This window comes from Dryas octopetala, chromosome 6 (assembly GCF_963921425.1).
Source record: "Dryas octopetala chromosome 6, drDryOcto1.1, whole genome shotgun sequence".
NCBI lineage: Eukaryota > Viridiplantae > Streptophyta > Magnoliopsida > Rosales > Rosaceae > Dryas > Dryas octopetala.
Genome location: NC_141371.1, coordinates 12,907,346 through 12,923,369, shown reverse-complemented (window position 1 = coordinate 12,923,369; position 16,024 = coordinate 12,907,346). Strand labels below are relative to the sequence as shown.

The following is a 16,024-nucleotide window of genomic DNA, read 5'->3' as shown; positions in this document are numbered from 1 at the left end:
AGGACTCAATTATTCGGCAGAATATGATATTAGCAAACCCGGCCCGTTGCCATCCCTAAGCAGGGCCACTTAAAGGTGGTAGTGGTAGCCCATGTAAAATACCAAGCCGACAAAGTGATGGGCCCAACTAATTTAATAAAGTCTAGCCAAAAAAAAGAAAGTCTAGCTTCGCTTATACGGTAAGGAAAATACATACTATTACATCATCATTTTGTGGATAAACAATCAAGTCTATTTTGCATTTGCAATGGAGTTTTAGGTGTGGTGGAGAGTCAGGGCAAGAATCCAGATCCCAACCAATGTATCTTGTTGTGTTTATATTAATAATAACATTTGTAATAATAATAATAAGGGTAGTTGGATTTATGTACCAAATTATAATATTTTTTTAATTTTAACTATTAACACTTTATGTTATCAGTCTAGCCGTCTAGGTATCAAATTTTAATATTGGAAAAAATATCAATATGAGACATTTTTTTGGAGCCAAAGACCTCATTTGAATGCCCATCGAATGCTAGTTCGGGACATTCTAATGCTCTATCTAATATATTTTTACAAAATTGTGATTACATAAAATCACACAAATTGTGATTACATAAAAGTTAAAACTTAATTCCCACGTAGTTACAACTTAATTCTTTCTTTTTTGTCAATACTTGAATTTCATTTAGGTTGTGCTTGGATAAGTAACTTTCAAACGAGATTTGAAGATTAGGTGAAATTTAAAATTTTCAAGGTAGACAATACTTGGCAACTCTGAGATTTCGGTCTAAATTTGTGGCTGCAAACGAATTATGCCTTGTTTATTTGGTATTTTGAATAAATTATTGGGAGATTTAGAGTTCAGTTCATTTTTTGAGCCTTTCTTAGACTAAGATTGGTAGTGATTTAGAATTTTTAATTAAGTCATTTTATTTTTCTTTTGACGATTTTATGTTAGGTTTTAACTCCAAGATTTTGAGCGGAGCCCAAAATCTTGGAGTTAAAACCTAACATGCAGTCTCTACAAAGCCCACTTTACACCCTAGGAGGGGAAATACTCTTCAAATAGGGGGAAATACCCTTCAAATTGGGGATGACTTTATTATAAATTAAAAGAATTTTCTTATAAATTAAAAGGATTTTCTTATAAATTAAAAAGACTTTATTATAAATTAAAATGATTTTTTTCTAAATTATTATGAATTAAAATGATTTTCTTATAAATTTTAAAACACCTCCGGTCTTTATTTAAAAACTGTTTTTATAAAGGACCTAAGCCTAATTATCTCTAAAAGATTTTATGTAATCGATATATTGTCACATAGTATAATCAACATATGTGTTATAATAAGAGTGAATGTTATCAATACTATACCTACAGTATATATGTCGTCTAACAATATCATTACACGTTAAATTGGTTACATTACGTGATGGTATATCGATTACACAACTTACACCCAATAATTCTTCTTATGTTAAACTTTTTTGACATTTAGTATTTAATCTTTTTTTTTTTAAGAAATATTAAAACAAAAATAATATTATTAATTATATATATTTTAGGAAAATTAATTTTAGTGCATTTGACTATCGTGGGTAGTCACAAAGCCACAAAGGAAAGCACCAAAGATTGCGTTTTTAAGGAGTTGCATAGATTGGCCACACAGGGAGCAGAGAGACATACAAACACTCCATTAATAGAGGTGGAGGCGGCACCGATTCACCAGCTCACCAACTCACCAACTTACAACACCATGCCTAAGCTCATTTCCTCTGTCAGTCTCTCTCTCTCTCTCTCTCTCTCCAAATGCAAATACATATAGAATATGCGTACAGACGCGTACTCATATAAATATGGAAAACTTCCTTCTCTGCCTATAATAATTTTTGGATTTGTGGAAGTGTGCTTTTTTGCTTGAACATTTATGCTCTTATCATTCTATTAAAAAGAAGAAACAGAAGAAGCAAAGATTTGAGGGATTTTTATTCTCTCTTTGCTTTTGCTTAATGCTCTGTTGGGTTGGTGAGAATTCGTGGACAAGACAAAAGGAACAAACTTTTTTTGCTTCTTTAAGTCGAGGGTTTTTTTCTTTCTCTCTTCATGTTCTTTCATCTTTGAAAGAAAGAAACACAAAAAATGAAGATGAAGAAGGAGAAGAACAAGGAGAATGAGTTATCTTGTTCTTTTTTTATTCTGTTGGCAACCAGATTGAGTTTTATTCAGATGTGGCTAAGGGGTTATAACCATCTTTAAAACAATGAAACAGGGTTATTGTTCACCTACTTAACTTCACTACAAAAGTACGTGGTCATAGACCAAGAACATAAAAGAGAAATAATTGTAATTGCTATGTTTTAATAGCTATGTCGTTTCGGTTCAACAACTGGGCATATAATGTGTAATATGTGTATCAGTTACGGGGATAGCATTCACTGTCCCATTCTCCGGTTGCAGTGGAAATCCACATTGTAAAGATGGACTGACCGATTTTTAAAAATTATGTGGCCAAGTCAAATTCTTCCTTGGAATCGGCTGGCTTGTGCCCGTATTACCTGAAAAATATTTTTTTAAAAAGATGATGATGAAAGACTTTGGAGACACATCTTTCCTTAAGGATGATGAATGGTGAGTAAATTTTTTAGAGTGTATATATACACACGAAAACGTTGTCTTACCAGATAGTTTGACATGTTATGTTGCCAAACTATCTATTTGAACCATTGATCAGGTGAACTCTTGCCTAAATGTGTGCTTCAGTCTGAGAAGAGAACATTACCATATATGTATATATATTTACATACTCTGACAAATAATCACCCAAACATTTCAGGCATTCTAAAGGTGTCCCATGACCCTAACTACATTTCCTTTAGTGCATGCCATGCTCTTTTATTTTTATCTTAGTACTGTAACCTAAAAAATTATTGTGTTTTGCAGGGTTGATGCTCCTGATGCTTGTTCATTCAAACACTCCCCTGAAGTGTGGGATATTTGGAGTTTCACAATTCCATGACAGAAGTGTTCATTTGTGTACTAATAAAGAATGGACCTCCGTTCGTGTGCCATCTTTTATAGACACTAGTGATCTTAATAGACGTGGTAAGTTCATTTCCCATGCAAACCGGAGGATCAGAGTTTCTCATGCTTCATATAATCTCTTAATGATGCTTTTGACAAGTTAGTCTGAAACACTAATTTGGAGGGCAAAGAATTAAGATCATGTGAGTTTATGCCAATCTATGGGTGAAATCTAGGAGTTGGAGGCCCTCTGTTGTTTTGTCATTCTTTGAAAATTCATCAACACAGTTGTTTGAGAAGTCATCTTTGTGCAGGATAGAAGAGCTTAACCTCGAGTATCTGAACTTTTTCCTGGCTTAATGTTTAGGTTATAGATATACAAAGATATCATCTCAAGTTATGGAACAGAAGAAAAGCGTTGTAGTTGTCAAAGAGTACTCAGAGGACTTACCTCTTATATCTTCATATGAATCATCCATGGAAGCACTTTCCTCTCTTATTACAAGTAAAAAACGTGGAGACAGATCACTTTTAGGTGGCAAATTTGGAAAATTGGAAAGGATGTCGATATATCTCAAGGTAACCTACAGACATCATACAATCAGACCAACATGCTCTGAATAATTATAATCGAAATTAAACTTATATGATATAGAATGTGGGTGGTGGCTATCTAATTTGATTTGCATTTTGGAGGGAGAAAAATACTCTTAAAAATTTGATTTAGTGTTTGTAGATTGAAATGCAGGATGCTTGTTTTCTTTACAGATACTAGGCTTGGAGGAAAAGATAGGAGGACTCAAAATTATTCATGTAGCTGGAACAAAGGGGAAGGTGCTTCTCTCATTTAAACTATACTATCCTGGACAAATCAGACTAAGGCTTTCAGACGATTATCAATTTTTTGTTGAAATCATTATGATATCAAACCTTAGTATTGTTGACTCCAATGTCATTTTCTGTTAAGGTCCCTAAATAAGAGCATGTTTCTCAGCTGTTAGATCAGATATGAACCACCGTGACACACAGTGAATGAGATGCATCGTCTATTTCTGATCCAATGATCGAGAAACATATTTTATTAAAGGAGCTTATTATATATATATGTGTGTGTGTGTGTTTGTGGTGTATTTAGATGCAATGTGATTATGTACTTTTGTACTCAAATAGTTTCTTGACAAGATTCAAGGTGTCTGACATGATGAAAAATGTCAAACATATGAGTACCCTTATTATTCTTACATTTTCCTCGTAGGGTTACTGAATGGCGCATTTTTAATGAGAGAACATATTTCTGCAAAACTCTTTCTCACTCTTTCTGTTTTTCTTTTGGGCTTTCACATTTAAGGGTTCAACATGCACATTCTGTGAGGCTATTTTACGGGAGTGTGGTTTTCGAACGGGACTGTTCACTTCTCCTCACCTGATTGACGTGAGGGAAAGATTTCGCATTGATGGGTTAGTAGTTTAACAGAAGAACTTCTATCAACGATATGGCTCATCTTTTGTTTGGATACTTTGTACATGGCTCTCTCTCTCTCTCTCTCTCTCTTTCGTTCCCAAGATTTTGGAGTAAAGGGCACCTAATATTGACTTTAAATAGATAATCTATTTCTACCTTATGTTTTCTTTTTGGGCAGTTAGAGCACTGGGACACCTTTAGTGGTCATATTTGGTACTCCTTTTACAGCTATAAAATTAGTATAATAGGCATAATAAGTTTTTTCAGCTGTAGAATTATAGTTCCCGTTGTACATGAGGTCCCTTGGGCATCTTCATATTGATGATTGATTTATGCTCTCACTTGACCTCCAGTGAAAGATGGTCTGATTAACTGCTTCACTGGAAGGCATTCTCTTCTTGAATCGTGAAAGGGGCAAGAGTAGGAACTAGTCCTTTAACATATATGGAAGCTTCAAACAATATTTGTGAACCAAAATTAATCTTAGGTTTATCATGTTTTAACATCTATGCACTTATTTATTGAACTGAATATACTTAGCTGATTTGGATGTTGACTGTCAATATCTAACTTTCAGGTCTGAGTCTGACTTTAAATTGCATGTGTAGGTTGGACATAACTGAGGATAAATTTTTGCATTATTTTTGGAATATCTGGAATCAACTGGAGGTATTCTTTTTGTTTCCATATGAATATTAGAATACCATCTCATGAAGTATTTTTAAGATATAGTTGTTCCAAATCGTAACAATTCTTATTTCAATCTCATACCCCAGCATGGTTAATCAGTACTTCCATGAATGGATGATATAATTGTTCCATATTGTATGCAACTAATGATAATAACGTATTAATGACCATTCGATATTGTAAAAGAGTTTTATTCTAGTCTCATACCCCAAGTGGGGTTCATCAGCACCATATGAATGGATTATGGATGCATGGCCTAGTGCTCTTGGACCTGCTTCTAGACGGGTATCACTTTGGATAGTACTGGTCATATTCATCAAAGCCCAAGATATTAATCCCCAGAAATATTCTTTTTAGGCTTTCAAATCACCAGTAACTTGGTGTTGCTGGTTCTGTGTCTGAAATCCCATTTGTAACTCTGTTCACTAGAGTGAGAGCTTTGATGTGTATTGTTTTTGTTTCAAATTGATGGAGAAAAATGCCCATGTATATATATTTTGATGTTTTAATTTCAGGAGCATCAGAACAAATAGATAAATTTTAAAATTCATATAAGTCAGGGTTATCATATTCCAAATTGGGAGGATGTTATAATCTTCATAACTGATGTCTCTGCTTGATTTTTAAATTTTGAATTAATAGGTTGTGTATGCATCAGATGGCCTTTATTTTTATTACTGCATGACAAGCATACTAAATATCAACTCATGTAGTGATGCTTCATCTACTTGACAAGTAAAACTTGTAAAGCTTAGTTTGTTGATATTTGAAGCTTAAATTTGCAGGAAAAGGTTACAGAGGACCTGCCAATGCCTCCATTATTTCAGTTCCTCACTTTGTTGGCTTTCAAAATTTTTGTTTGTGAACAGGTAAGTCATTTCCCTTTATTTCATTGAACTTGTCAAATCAATTTTCATCTTGGAATTAGCCAGATGGCTGCAGCATTGTTATGTGGGCACACTGTCTGATAAAAGAACATTACCCTATACATATACACGAAATGTTCAAAATGCAAACGAAAGGGCAATGTATATATATATATGCGAACTGCTCTCTTGCCTGACCACTGATTAGGCTGACTCTTGACTAAATGTGTGGTTTAGATTTACAGCCTCTTATGTTGCTAGAGTGTTTGGTGAGAGAACATACCCTATAAATACAAGAAAGTTCAAGAGGGAACCTCGGAAAATAGTGAAAAGGACGTATCCCTCCGGCTTTTAGTCCAATGATTGGAACCATCAATTTGTTAGTTCCTCCTTCAAGGGTTAGGGTTGTAAAAAATCAGTCAAATCAGAAATTGTTTAGCCATTTGATACCAGGATCGTTATTTTAGTTTTATCGAACAAACTGAGTTTGTCTATACAATTTAAATGACCAATGATTTCCGATTTAGCTAATTTTTCGGAGGGAAGATCCTTGAAGAGGGATCTAAAAGATGGATGGTTCCGATCATTGAAATGCATTTCAGGATGGCTAGGATGAGAACGTCCACATTTTTTTGTTTTAAATGTGGGCGTCCACTTGAGACTTCTATATATATAGAGTCTAATTCACTAGCAAAATTCCCGGATGCAAGATTGCAGGGTGTTCGAACGCCCAAGCAAAATTTTGTGTTTGCTTCTGTTCAGGTCCCTAATCACACTAAAACCCTAAGCCTAAAGAGTTTCTATACCTAAAGTTATCAACCCTGTTTATTTCAATTCCTTATAGTGAACTAAATGTAATTGTAAAATTTCTTTGGATATCACGTTTCCTGTTTATTTCCGTTTGATTCAGAACCTCTAGGGTCTGGCAATCAGTTCGTCTGTGCCCTGCTAGACGGTCTTTTGATTTACCTGGAATTGGCTGTTCTACTGTCAATGTTTCTAAGACTCTCATAAATATCATTTCAGGAAATGTTATGCAGCCTGTGCATGAGCTAGCCCCCCTAATCTCCCCATCATCCTTGCATTCCCTTCCCTCTTAAGGTCTTCAAGCAATTTACCTATAGGCATATATTAGCACATGCCTTGTTCTGTACCAATTATATGTGTTAGTGTGTGTTAGGTTCAGCTTGATATACACTGTTGGGGTAATTCTTATTAGCTTAAGCTTTCAGGACAATAATAACTTATCATGGTATTAAAGCCAGGTCCTGTGTTCAAATTTTGGTAACCCTATTTCTTGTAACTGACTAATTTCTCCAGTTCTGCTCGAATAAGCTTGCATGTGATTCTCTACTTCTCTTTAGCTCAGTATAAATTGTTGGGTCTCTTTTATTTACTGTTAAACTTTTGGAATCAGTGTTAATTAACAATCTGTCGCAATTGGTAGTAGCTGATAGTTTCTATTTGACTTATTTGGTGCTAATTACCCGTACTTCATCATGCATTTTTATTTCTCCTTGAATTTTTTCTTTGGCTTTCATTTTTTTTTTTTTTTTCATATTGTGACAAAGAATGGCATTTTTTTATAGGTTGACGTTGCTATTATTGAAGTTGGTCTTGGGGGAAAAAGAGATTCCACAAATGTGGTATGCTGAATGGAACTACATAAATTTTTGAAGTGGATTCAAATTGGAAAACTGTTTTATGTTCTTTAGAACCCAAGATTATTATAATAAAGTAAAACTTTAGTATTCTCTTTAGGTTTTTTCTGAAAGAACCGTGAAAATAAAAGAGAAGAGATGGAAATAGTAAAGGAAATTTGTGCTAAATCATGCAGATCAAAGGACCTATTGTTTGTGGCATTACTTCTCTAGGGATGGACCACGTGGAGACATTGGGTGCGTCTTTTTGACTCCTCAACTAGTTTTACCAGCTTTTGGTTTCTGATAGATATAGTATTATCTGCATACTTAATATGGGATATTTGGTGTACTTTCATACTTCTATATTGATGTACTTGTATGATTGCTATTCATTTCTAACAAACTAGTTATGAGCTATCAGGTTTTTTCTTTTGCATTTTCTTCAATTCTATCATTAATATGGTGCAATGGGATATTTGGATGCTAAAATTAGGTAGTTGCCATAATACTATGCAGGAAATACCCTTGGGCAAATAGCTTCTCACAAGGCTGGAATATTTAAGGTATACATGTGAAATCTCCTCTGTAAGCAACTCAAACTAGCATGAATATGATTTCTGTGGTTATTAGTTATTTATCGCAATATTTCTGTTTTGATTATTCAAATTGGCAGTTTTCATATTTTCTGAATTGGGTTGATGTCTTCCCTGCTCCTGAAGCCTCATATTCCTGCGTTCGTGGTACCCCAGCTTTCTGAAGCAATGGATGTTATCCAGGAGGTGGCTTGTGGACTAAAGGTAAATCATCTTGCTCAGTCCCACTGTGTAGAGGTCTCAATATGAATGTATGCAAAGACACACACATACACTTATTATATGCACATACATGGGTGCTTGTGCATACTTTTGTTCCCTGCCATTATTGGCATCTGCTGGTCAAAATACTTCCTTTTCCTTGAGCTTTAGGAAAAATGTTTTGATCATTGATGCCAAATCCACTGTGCTCTTTTGATCATTGTTGATTTACCTCCAAAAGTGTTTCTCATGGCCTGTTCTTATGGACAAGCACCCCAATTATAGATTGAAGCTTATGAGTTTTCTGTTTCTCATAATGTATTTCCACTCAGATTGGATTAAGATGAGCAACAAATCCAGTCAGCATTTTTTTTTCACTCTAGTTTTCATGTGAATCAAATATGATAACTGATAGTAAAGTGTTCATATGATCTCATTAACATGTTTAAGAGTGTTTCAATACATTTAAATAATAAATAATGATAACTGCATAAATGCAGTTATAATGGATATAACTGTTCTTTTGATCATAAATTTGAGATGAAATAAGATTTTGACGTATTAAAACCAGATGTTTACCAAATTTGTTAAAAGATGACACGTTACATGGCAACTATGGAAGTCTGTTCCTTCAACAAACCTGTACTGAACCAGGTATAAATTTGTTTGTCATCCCTGAGAGTTCATCGGCTTGACCAAAAGATCATTATTCTGCTAGATTTTTTTTATAGGTTAATAGCTGTTGGTTCAGTTCATGCACGCTCTCTCACACAGAGAAGAACTTGTGAATTATTATTTGATCTGTCATTACCAATTGCAGGTTCCGTTGGAAGTAGTGGCACCACTTGACTGTAAAAAGATGGATGGTTTGAAGCTTAGCTTGTCTGGTGACCACCAGTTTGCTAATGCTGGTCTTGCTGTTTCCCTCTCTAAATGTTGGCTTCAAAGAACAGGGAATTGGGAGAAACTATTTGGAAAACAGGATATTCCAGAAGATGATTTACCAGAGGCATTTCGTAGAGGTCTTTCAACTGCCCATCTTCCTGGGAGAGCTCAGATTTTTTATGATACTTCTTTGAAGTCCTACAACTCATCAAAAGTGTCTGAAAGTTCTTGTGGAGATCTAATTTTCTACTTGGATGGAGCTCACAGTCCTGAGAGTATGGAGGCTTGTGGCAGATGGTTCTCTAGTGCCGTGAAGGGAAACCAGAAAATGTCATCTTGTTTTAGGGTTGGAGACGTGGAGCAGGTTTGGCAAAATGGTCACCTCCAACATGGAACAGAGAAAATGGAGGAATCTTACAAAATATCTAAGCAGGTAAAAGTAAAACCACTACAAACAGCAAGTTTTACACTCAGTGGTAGATGTCTTGAGGTGTCTCTGACATCTTCTAGAGATCCCTGAATTTCTCTGTTAATGGCTTATTATATCTACTGATGGATTATCATCCACAAGTGGATTTGTGCAATCTAATAATTTGGTCCTTATTTTTAATGTTTATACGTTGTAGATTCTTTTATTCAATTGCATGGAGGTTAGAGACCCACAAGTATTGCTTCCACGGCTTGTAAGTACGTGTGCTTCTTCAGGTATTTCTGATTGAAACACAATTAATTAGTCAATTACCTCCTAATTTTCCCTTAATTTTTTAGTAACTATTCATTTTCTTCTAGAAGTTCTGAGATATTGGTGTTGCAACTGTACCTCTTCCTCTATAAAGGGAAGATTGTGCGAGCTTGTGGGCAGGGAGGGGGTTTGGGGACCTGGCAGTGGTAACCAGTTATCCTTGTCAGTAGAAAAGAAAGGAGCAATCGTCAGTCTCCTTTTAGATCTTACATGTGATATCAGTATCCTGAGGTCCTATTAAACTATATGCCCAATACAATGCAAGAAAGACTTATCAATTATTGCCACTATGTAGGATTGGCTGCTTGAGTTTTGTTTTATCATTTCACTATTTTTTTTTTCATTTTTTTGGCTACTTCGTGCTCTAAACATATACTTCAAATATTTCAGAAAACTAAGCTATCTAAAATGTCAAAATGTTTCTTAGTTTTATTTCTTTCTTTGGAGAAGGGCGGAGGAGATTCCTCTTCTGTTTGTTTTTCTTAATCATTGAGGTTATGGATTTGTCATTAGGAACAGCAACTGTTTTTCCCTCTCCCCCAGTAAGAGTTAAGTTTTAAAGCAATAGCAATAGCAGTAATCAGATAAGACTTCTTTTGGTCTAACAGACAGATAAGAGACAGTGGCACATTCATACTGTGATTCATATACTTAATGATGGACAAACAATCTGGAAACAAATTCCAGTTATTAATTATTTTTCATTCGTGTTTTCTCCTCTCTTTTTTTTTTTTTTTTTAATTTCCAAGAATAGATATCTATGTTTATGAGACTTAGACACTGATACATTGAGGGTTTGCTATTATCTTGCTCAGGTACTCATTTCTCGAAGGCCCTTTTTGTCCCTAGTATGTCAACTTATTCCAAAGTTACTTCTGCTGCCTCAGTCATTCCTGCACATACTTATAGCAGGGAGCTATCTTGGCAATTCAGCCTCCAGAGACTTTGGGAGAAGATGATCTATGGGAAGGGTGTGTACTTTCGTTTCCTTAAAAGCTTGCATTGCATGTTAATTGGTATTTTACATTGTTTGTTTACCCAGATAATGGTAAAGGGTAAAGTATATTATGTATGCATTATATGTATATATGTGTGTATTTATTTTTCATGTTAGACACATGCGCGCACGCCCACATGCACACATACACATACTTTCCTGACCACGAATTTACCTAGTATACGAGGACTTTATCCAGTCAAATATAATTGCTGTAAGCTTCTGCCATAATCAATGATCTAGATTCCCACATATCTGTGTGTATATATATATATATTTTATAGGTAATTACTGAAACAAATCAACTCTTACTCCATTGAATATCTTACTCCATTACTAAAGTGCAATCAGTTCATCAATTGCTGAGTTTAAAAACAATAAAAGGTAGAAAGACCAATCAAACTCATACACTTGCATGGGGGAAAAGACAGCAAAGAAATCAGCATAACTGAACTGGGGTTAGTTTGACTATAAGTCTTTCCAAAACCTGTCTCTTTAAGCTGTCATCCTTAGTAACCCTTCACCTGATCTGAGAGTTGGGTGAAATTGTGGTAGTGGCCTTAAAACTGTGCCTTTATGTGAGTTACCTGAGAGGTTTCTGAACCATCATGACCAAATTTTCTTTTCAGAGTTTTACTATTGTGTAGTTCAAGTTATGCATGCATTTGAGAATAATGCTTTGATTATCTCTTGAACACCAATCTGACCAACACAATGTTTTTTCTGTTCACATGCAGAAGTAGATGCTGTTATTGACAAGGAATCAAAGATGGATGCCGCAAAAATTTTACCTTACGAGTTTCTTTATGAGGATGCTTCTCATTGCAGTCCTGTAGAAAATCGTTTTGCTTGCAGTGCGGTAATCCCTTCATTGCCATTAGCAATAAATTGGCTCAGGGATTGTGCAAAAGGAAACCCTTCTGTTAGAATCCAGGTAAAATTACTGGGATAGAAACTTGTTCTTTCATTGAGTTTGTAACACACTACTATTTTACTTGATATAGATATATCAGCAGACCATGCAATTAACTTAGAATTTAGAAGGATGTAAATATTGACTCATGCATTCATCTAAGTATAGATTTGTCTTGATAAGTGTGGGTTTAATGAAGTATTTTTAATAGGTACATGAATGTATTAAAAATAAAGTGTCATATCTATGATCACTATATAAAGAGATTAAGTGGTCATTGTACACAAGTCAAGTGATCAGAAGAAGATGTCATTATGGGTTTTGGGGAGAGTCATATGCACGCAGCCTTTATCCCTGCTTGATGAGATATGTTTCCATTTTAAACTTGTCTTTCTTTTAGATATTTCATCACCAACTACTTGAATAATTTCCTCATATTTGGGATTAGATTACTAGGCCAAAGACTTAAACTAATGAAAATATCAGAGTTAACACACCCTTTTTTAATCACAAGAATGCTAATAACTCCTCCATAGATAGTGTCTTCCTTTGCCGCTATTTGGTTCTCCCATGCCTATGTCTCTTGGTGTTGGCTACATCCCGTTATGCATTCCCAAAAATAAATGTCTGCGTGCTTTCTGCCCTTATCTGGATCTATATCTTTTCTTTTTTCCTTTCTGATCTTTTTTTGTTTTTTGTTGTCTTTCATATAGACTGCTAGACACATTTTCTGGATGTGGATGCATGCATTTTACTAATTCTCTAATTGAGCCCCCTGAAAATTGCACCCTAATAATTTCTGATTCATTTTTTCCCTTGAAATTTATGTTTGTGGGGTAGTTGTCTGGATCTTTGTAGACATCCACACTAACAATAACATCTTAAATGCTTATTGTTGATCTACAGGTTCTTGTAACTGGGTCATTGCATTTGGTCGGAGATGTACTAAAGCTGTTGAAGAGGTGATATATATATATATATATATAAATTAGACTACCAATATGTCCTGTCCAAACCATTCTTGAAGTCGTTTGTCTTGATTCTTTCTCACACTGTTGAAGGAGGAAGGCTCATCGTGTCACTTCGACCCGGCTAAACTACTTCTCAGTCACGTAATAAATTGTGTATACTTTTACTTCATGTTGTACCTTAAAGAAAAATGTTCCATTCTTCTACATTTCGTTCTAGTCTAGCAATGCCGGATTGGATTGTTTTATTTCAATCAAATTGTATTGTACTGTACGTATTGTTTTCAATATTGTCATGTGTTTGGTTTTTGTACCCGAATAAGGGATCAGATAAGTGATGCTTCAGTTGATGATAGCTCAGAATGGATTGTATTGTATTTTATTTTTTAATTATAATAATAAAGATCATCACCTTAACACCTACACACTGAGAGAGCTTGCATGAAAAATTCAGAGAAAGAGATGGAAGAAATGAAACAATTTGTTGTGAAATGTAAAGTATTCATTGCTCAACTTGGTGAAGAAAAGTTCTCTTCTAGATGATGTGAAAAGTTCTGGAAACTGGAGTTAGTGAGAAAACTGATCTAGCTGGTTAGAATCCTCAAGTCCAATGAAGAGTAATATATATGAGAAGTGTCTTTGATCGAGCTAAGGAGAGAATCAAAAGAGTAAGTATAGATGCCGGAAGACTCGATATCATGCTGAACAAGTGAACATACATAATTAAGAAAGACCACAACTTACTTGTCCAAAGAAATTTTTAAAAGCTTACACTCTACCACTAACTAAATTTGTTCCAATCTACCCTCATTGTGGGTAACGCATGTCCTAATTGCCATCCTCTTAAGAGAAACTCCTTCCAGGATTTTAATCCTATACTAATTCCTTGTGTGCTAATCTCATAATCAATTAAATTACATCGTTGACTCTTGATTGAAACCGTTCATATGCAACATCCCTCTCACATGGTGGTCATGTGACTAGTTATAAATGAGAAGTTGTATACAAGAATTTCTTAAAAAAGAGAATAGATGAAGCAAAAACTAAAAAGTATTCCTCATGTAGTTTGCAAGTTTAATTATAACTCTAGGGCTCTATCTTTTTTTTGTCTTTTTTGGTCCGATCTCCAAATAGTGAAGGGACAATATTGATATGCAGTGTTAAATATGAAGGACTACATTGAGTAAAAATGAAGATTATGGAACAAATTGATATTTGGATTAAAGTTGAGAGAAGTCGAACATGTAATAAAAAGCTTTTATGTGATAATTATTAAATTTTAGGGTGCATTATAAAATGATCCCCATTTGTTTACCAAAGTTTCAATTTAGTATATGGACTTTCATAACAAACATTTTAGCCCTCATACGTTTGAGATGTATGCTTAGAGCATGTACATTTGTACATGCTAAAGCTATAGCTTTTTAAACCGTATAGCTATAGCAAAACCAAATTTTGGCGACATTGGTACAATGCTATAACTATAGCTAATATTTCCCATCAGCCAATCAGCACCTTCTAGCTGGCCCAAATTCTCTCCCTACCCAGCTTTGCTCATGGTGAGCCCACGTTTTTCTTGACTTTCTCATTTGCTAAAGCGAAATCATTCACTATATTTAACAGAATTTTTAGCTTTAGCATGGCATAGCATAGCATAGTTATAGCTGCCAATGTAGCTGTGTTTTTTCCAAACTGCTCTAAATATAGATTTAGCATAGCATTTAGTCATCTCAATCTCAATGTACATGCTCTTAGTAAGGACAACGCCCAACTTCTATTAAGATTTTATAGTAAACAGTGGTCACCTGTTCACAATATCAAGGCATTTTGGTCTCTCTAATCACCAATAAAAAAAACAAGAAAAAGGAAACTCACTAATCAACACACACCACATAAAAAAGCCAAATGTTACACATGCATTTGAAGGATTTTATTGCTTTGTTATCTCCTTGTCTTCTCTTCTTACAATCGCAGAGCATTAATTGAAGTGGTTTTTGGGGATGGGATGGAAGGGGAACATGGGAAAGTGGTGGGAGTGGGTCATAAAATTGGTCCAATTGGACCAAAGGGTTTGGGAGTTTAGTGGACATGTATTTTGTGATTTTTATTTTTATTTTTAAGAAAGTGGATGTATGTATTTTGTGATTGGAGAGGCTGTATTAAGTTATTAACTCTGATTTAATGGTCATGTGCAATGCGGGTAACCACTTATGACAGAAATCCTAACATAACTTGGGCTTTGTCGTCACCCAACACACATATCACAGTATGAAGACCAAAATGACTCCTAAGAAAGTTAGAGACCTAAATGAACCTTTGGCCAAAGGGCCCAAATTTAAGGGTTATTTTTGTAATTTGCTTAAAATTTGATTATATTATAACACAACTATAAATACAGTTTAGGCCTAGGTGTCAATTAGAATATCTTATTGGTAGAGGAAACTTCTCTATATCACAAATGTAGGAAAAATTATTATACGTGATGTTATCAATACATTTAAATTATAACACGAAGACAATTTTAAGAGTTGTTTCCTATATTTTAGGGATTTTCTTATATTTTAAGGTTTTAAAAATTAATTATTATATACGTATTATAATTTGAGTGAATTGGTAACGCTACGTCATCATGCCACGTGGTGTTACGGTCACATACAATAATTTCTCTAAATGAAAAAAGAGGTTCGAGACGTTGGAATTTGGGACTAATCCTCCTCTCTCTCTCTCACATGTGTAATGCTATTTCATAATAATGGGGTTATGAAAGTTTTTCTCTTTTTATTTTTTATTAATCAATAATTAGATTTGGACTCATGATAAACTCCGACTAAGCGAGATTGAGCGTCATCCACTACACCAAATAATCATTGATGAAGTTTTCTCCTTATTAGTAAATTTCTCTATTTGGACATATGTATTTCTCTATTTGGACAAATGTATTTCTCTATCTTGATGGATGAATTTAAAAGCATGAATGTGTAAAGAACAATTAAGATATTAGATATAATGTATTTGAATTGGATTTCAAATGATTAGATAGGTACAATGTAATCTAAT

The 16,024-nt window shown here is 34.5% G+C and overlaps 1 protein-coding gene across 3 annotated transcripts; it reads left to right on the top strand.

The window, feature by feature from the left end:
- Nucleotides 1–1,618: 1,618 nt before the first annotated feature.
- DFC (DHFS-FPGS homolog C) lies at nucleotides 1,619–13,390 on the top strand. 3 transcript variants are annotated; one of them, XM_086246694.1, is made up of 17 exons: nucleotides 1,619–1,763; nucleotides 2,927–3,088; nucleotides 3,375–3,586; nucleotides 3,776–3,841; nucleotides 4,356–4,465; nucleotides 5,078–5,138; nucleotides 5,945–6,028; nucleotides 7,615–7,671; nucleotides 7,863–7,923; nucleotides 8,185–8,231; nucleotides 8,388–8,465; nucleotides 9,283–9,780; nucleotides 9,974–10,052; nucleotides 10,905–11,060; nucleotides 11,824–12,020; nucleotides 12,906–12,961; nucleotides 13,061–13,390. In XM_086246694.1, the coding sequence occupies exons 2-17, from the start codon at nucleotides 2,932–2,934 to the stop codon at nucleotides 13,113–13,115; spliced, it is 1,974 nt and encodes a 657-aa protein (XP_086102820.1). In that variant the 5' UTR covers nucleotides 1,619–1,763; nucleotides 2,927–2,931; the 3' UTR covers nucleotides 13,116–13,390. The 3 variants fall into 3 exon arrangements, with proteins under 3 accessions (XP_086102820.1, XP_086102821.1, XP_086102822.1); XM_086246695.1 differs by having other exon boundaries at nucleotides 12,906–13,390; XM_086246696.1 differs by lacking the exons at nucleotides 12,906–12,961; nucleotides 13,061–13,390 and having other exon boundaries at nucleotides 9,974–10,030; nucleotides 11,824–11,964.
- The last annotated feature ends 2,634 nt before the right edge of the window (nucleotides 13,391–16,024 follow it).

Coding starts and splice junctions, on each gene's coding strand:
- DFC (XM_086246694.1), top strand. CDS start 2,932: ATGCTCCTGATGCTTGTTCATTCAAACACTCCCCTGAAGTGTGGGATA. Junction 4,466..5,077: donor GAAAGATTTCGCATTGATGG/GTTAGTAGTTTA, acceptor TTGCATGTGTAG/GTTGGACATAACTGAGGATA. Junction 7,672..7,862: donor AAAGAGATTCCACAAATGTG/GTATGCTGAATG, acceptor TAAATCATGCAG/ATCAAAGGACCTATTGTTTG.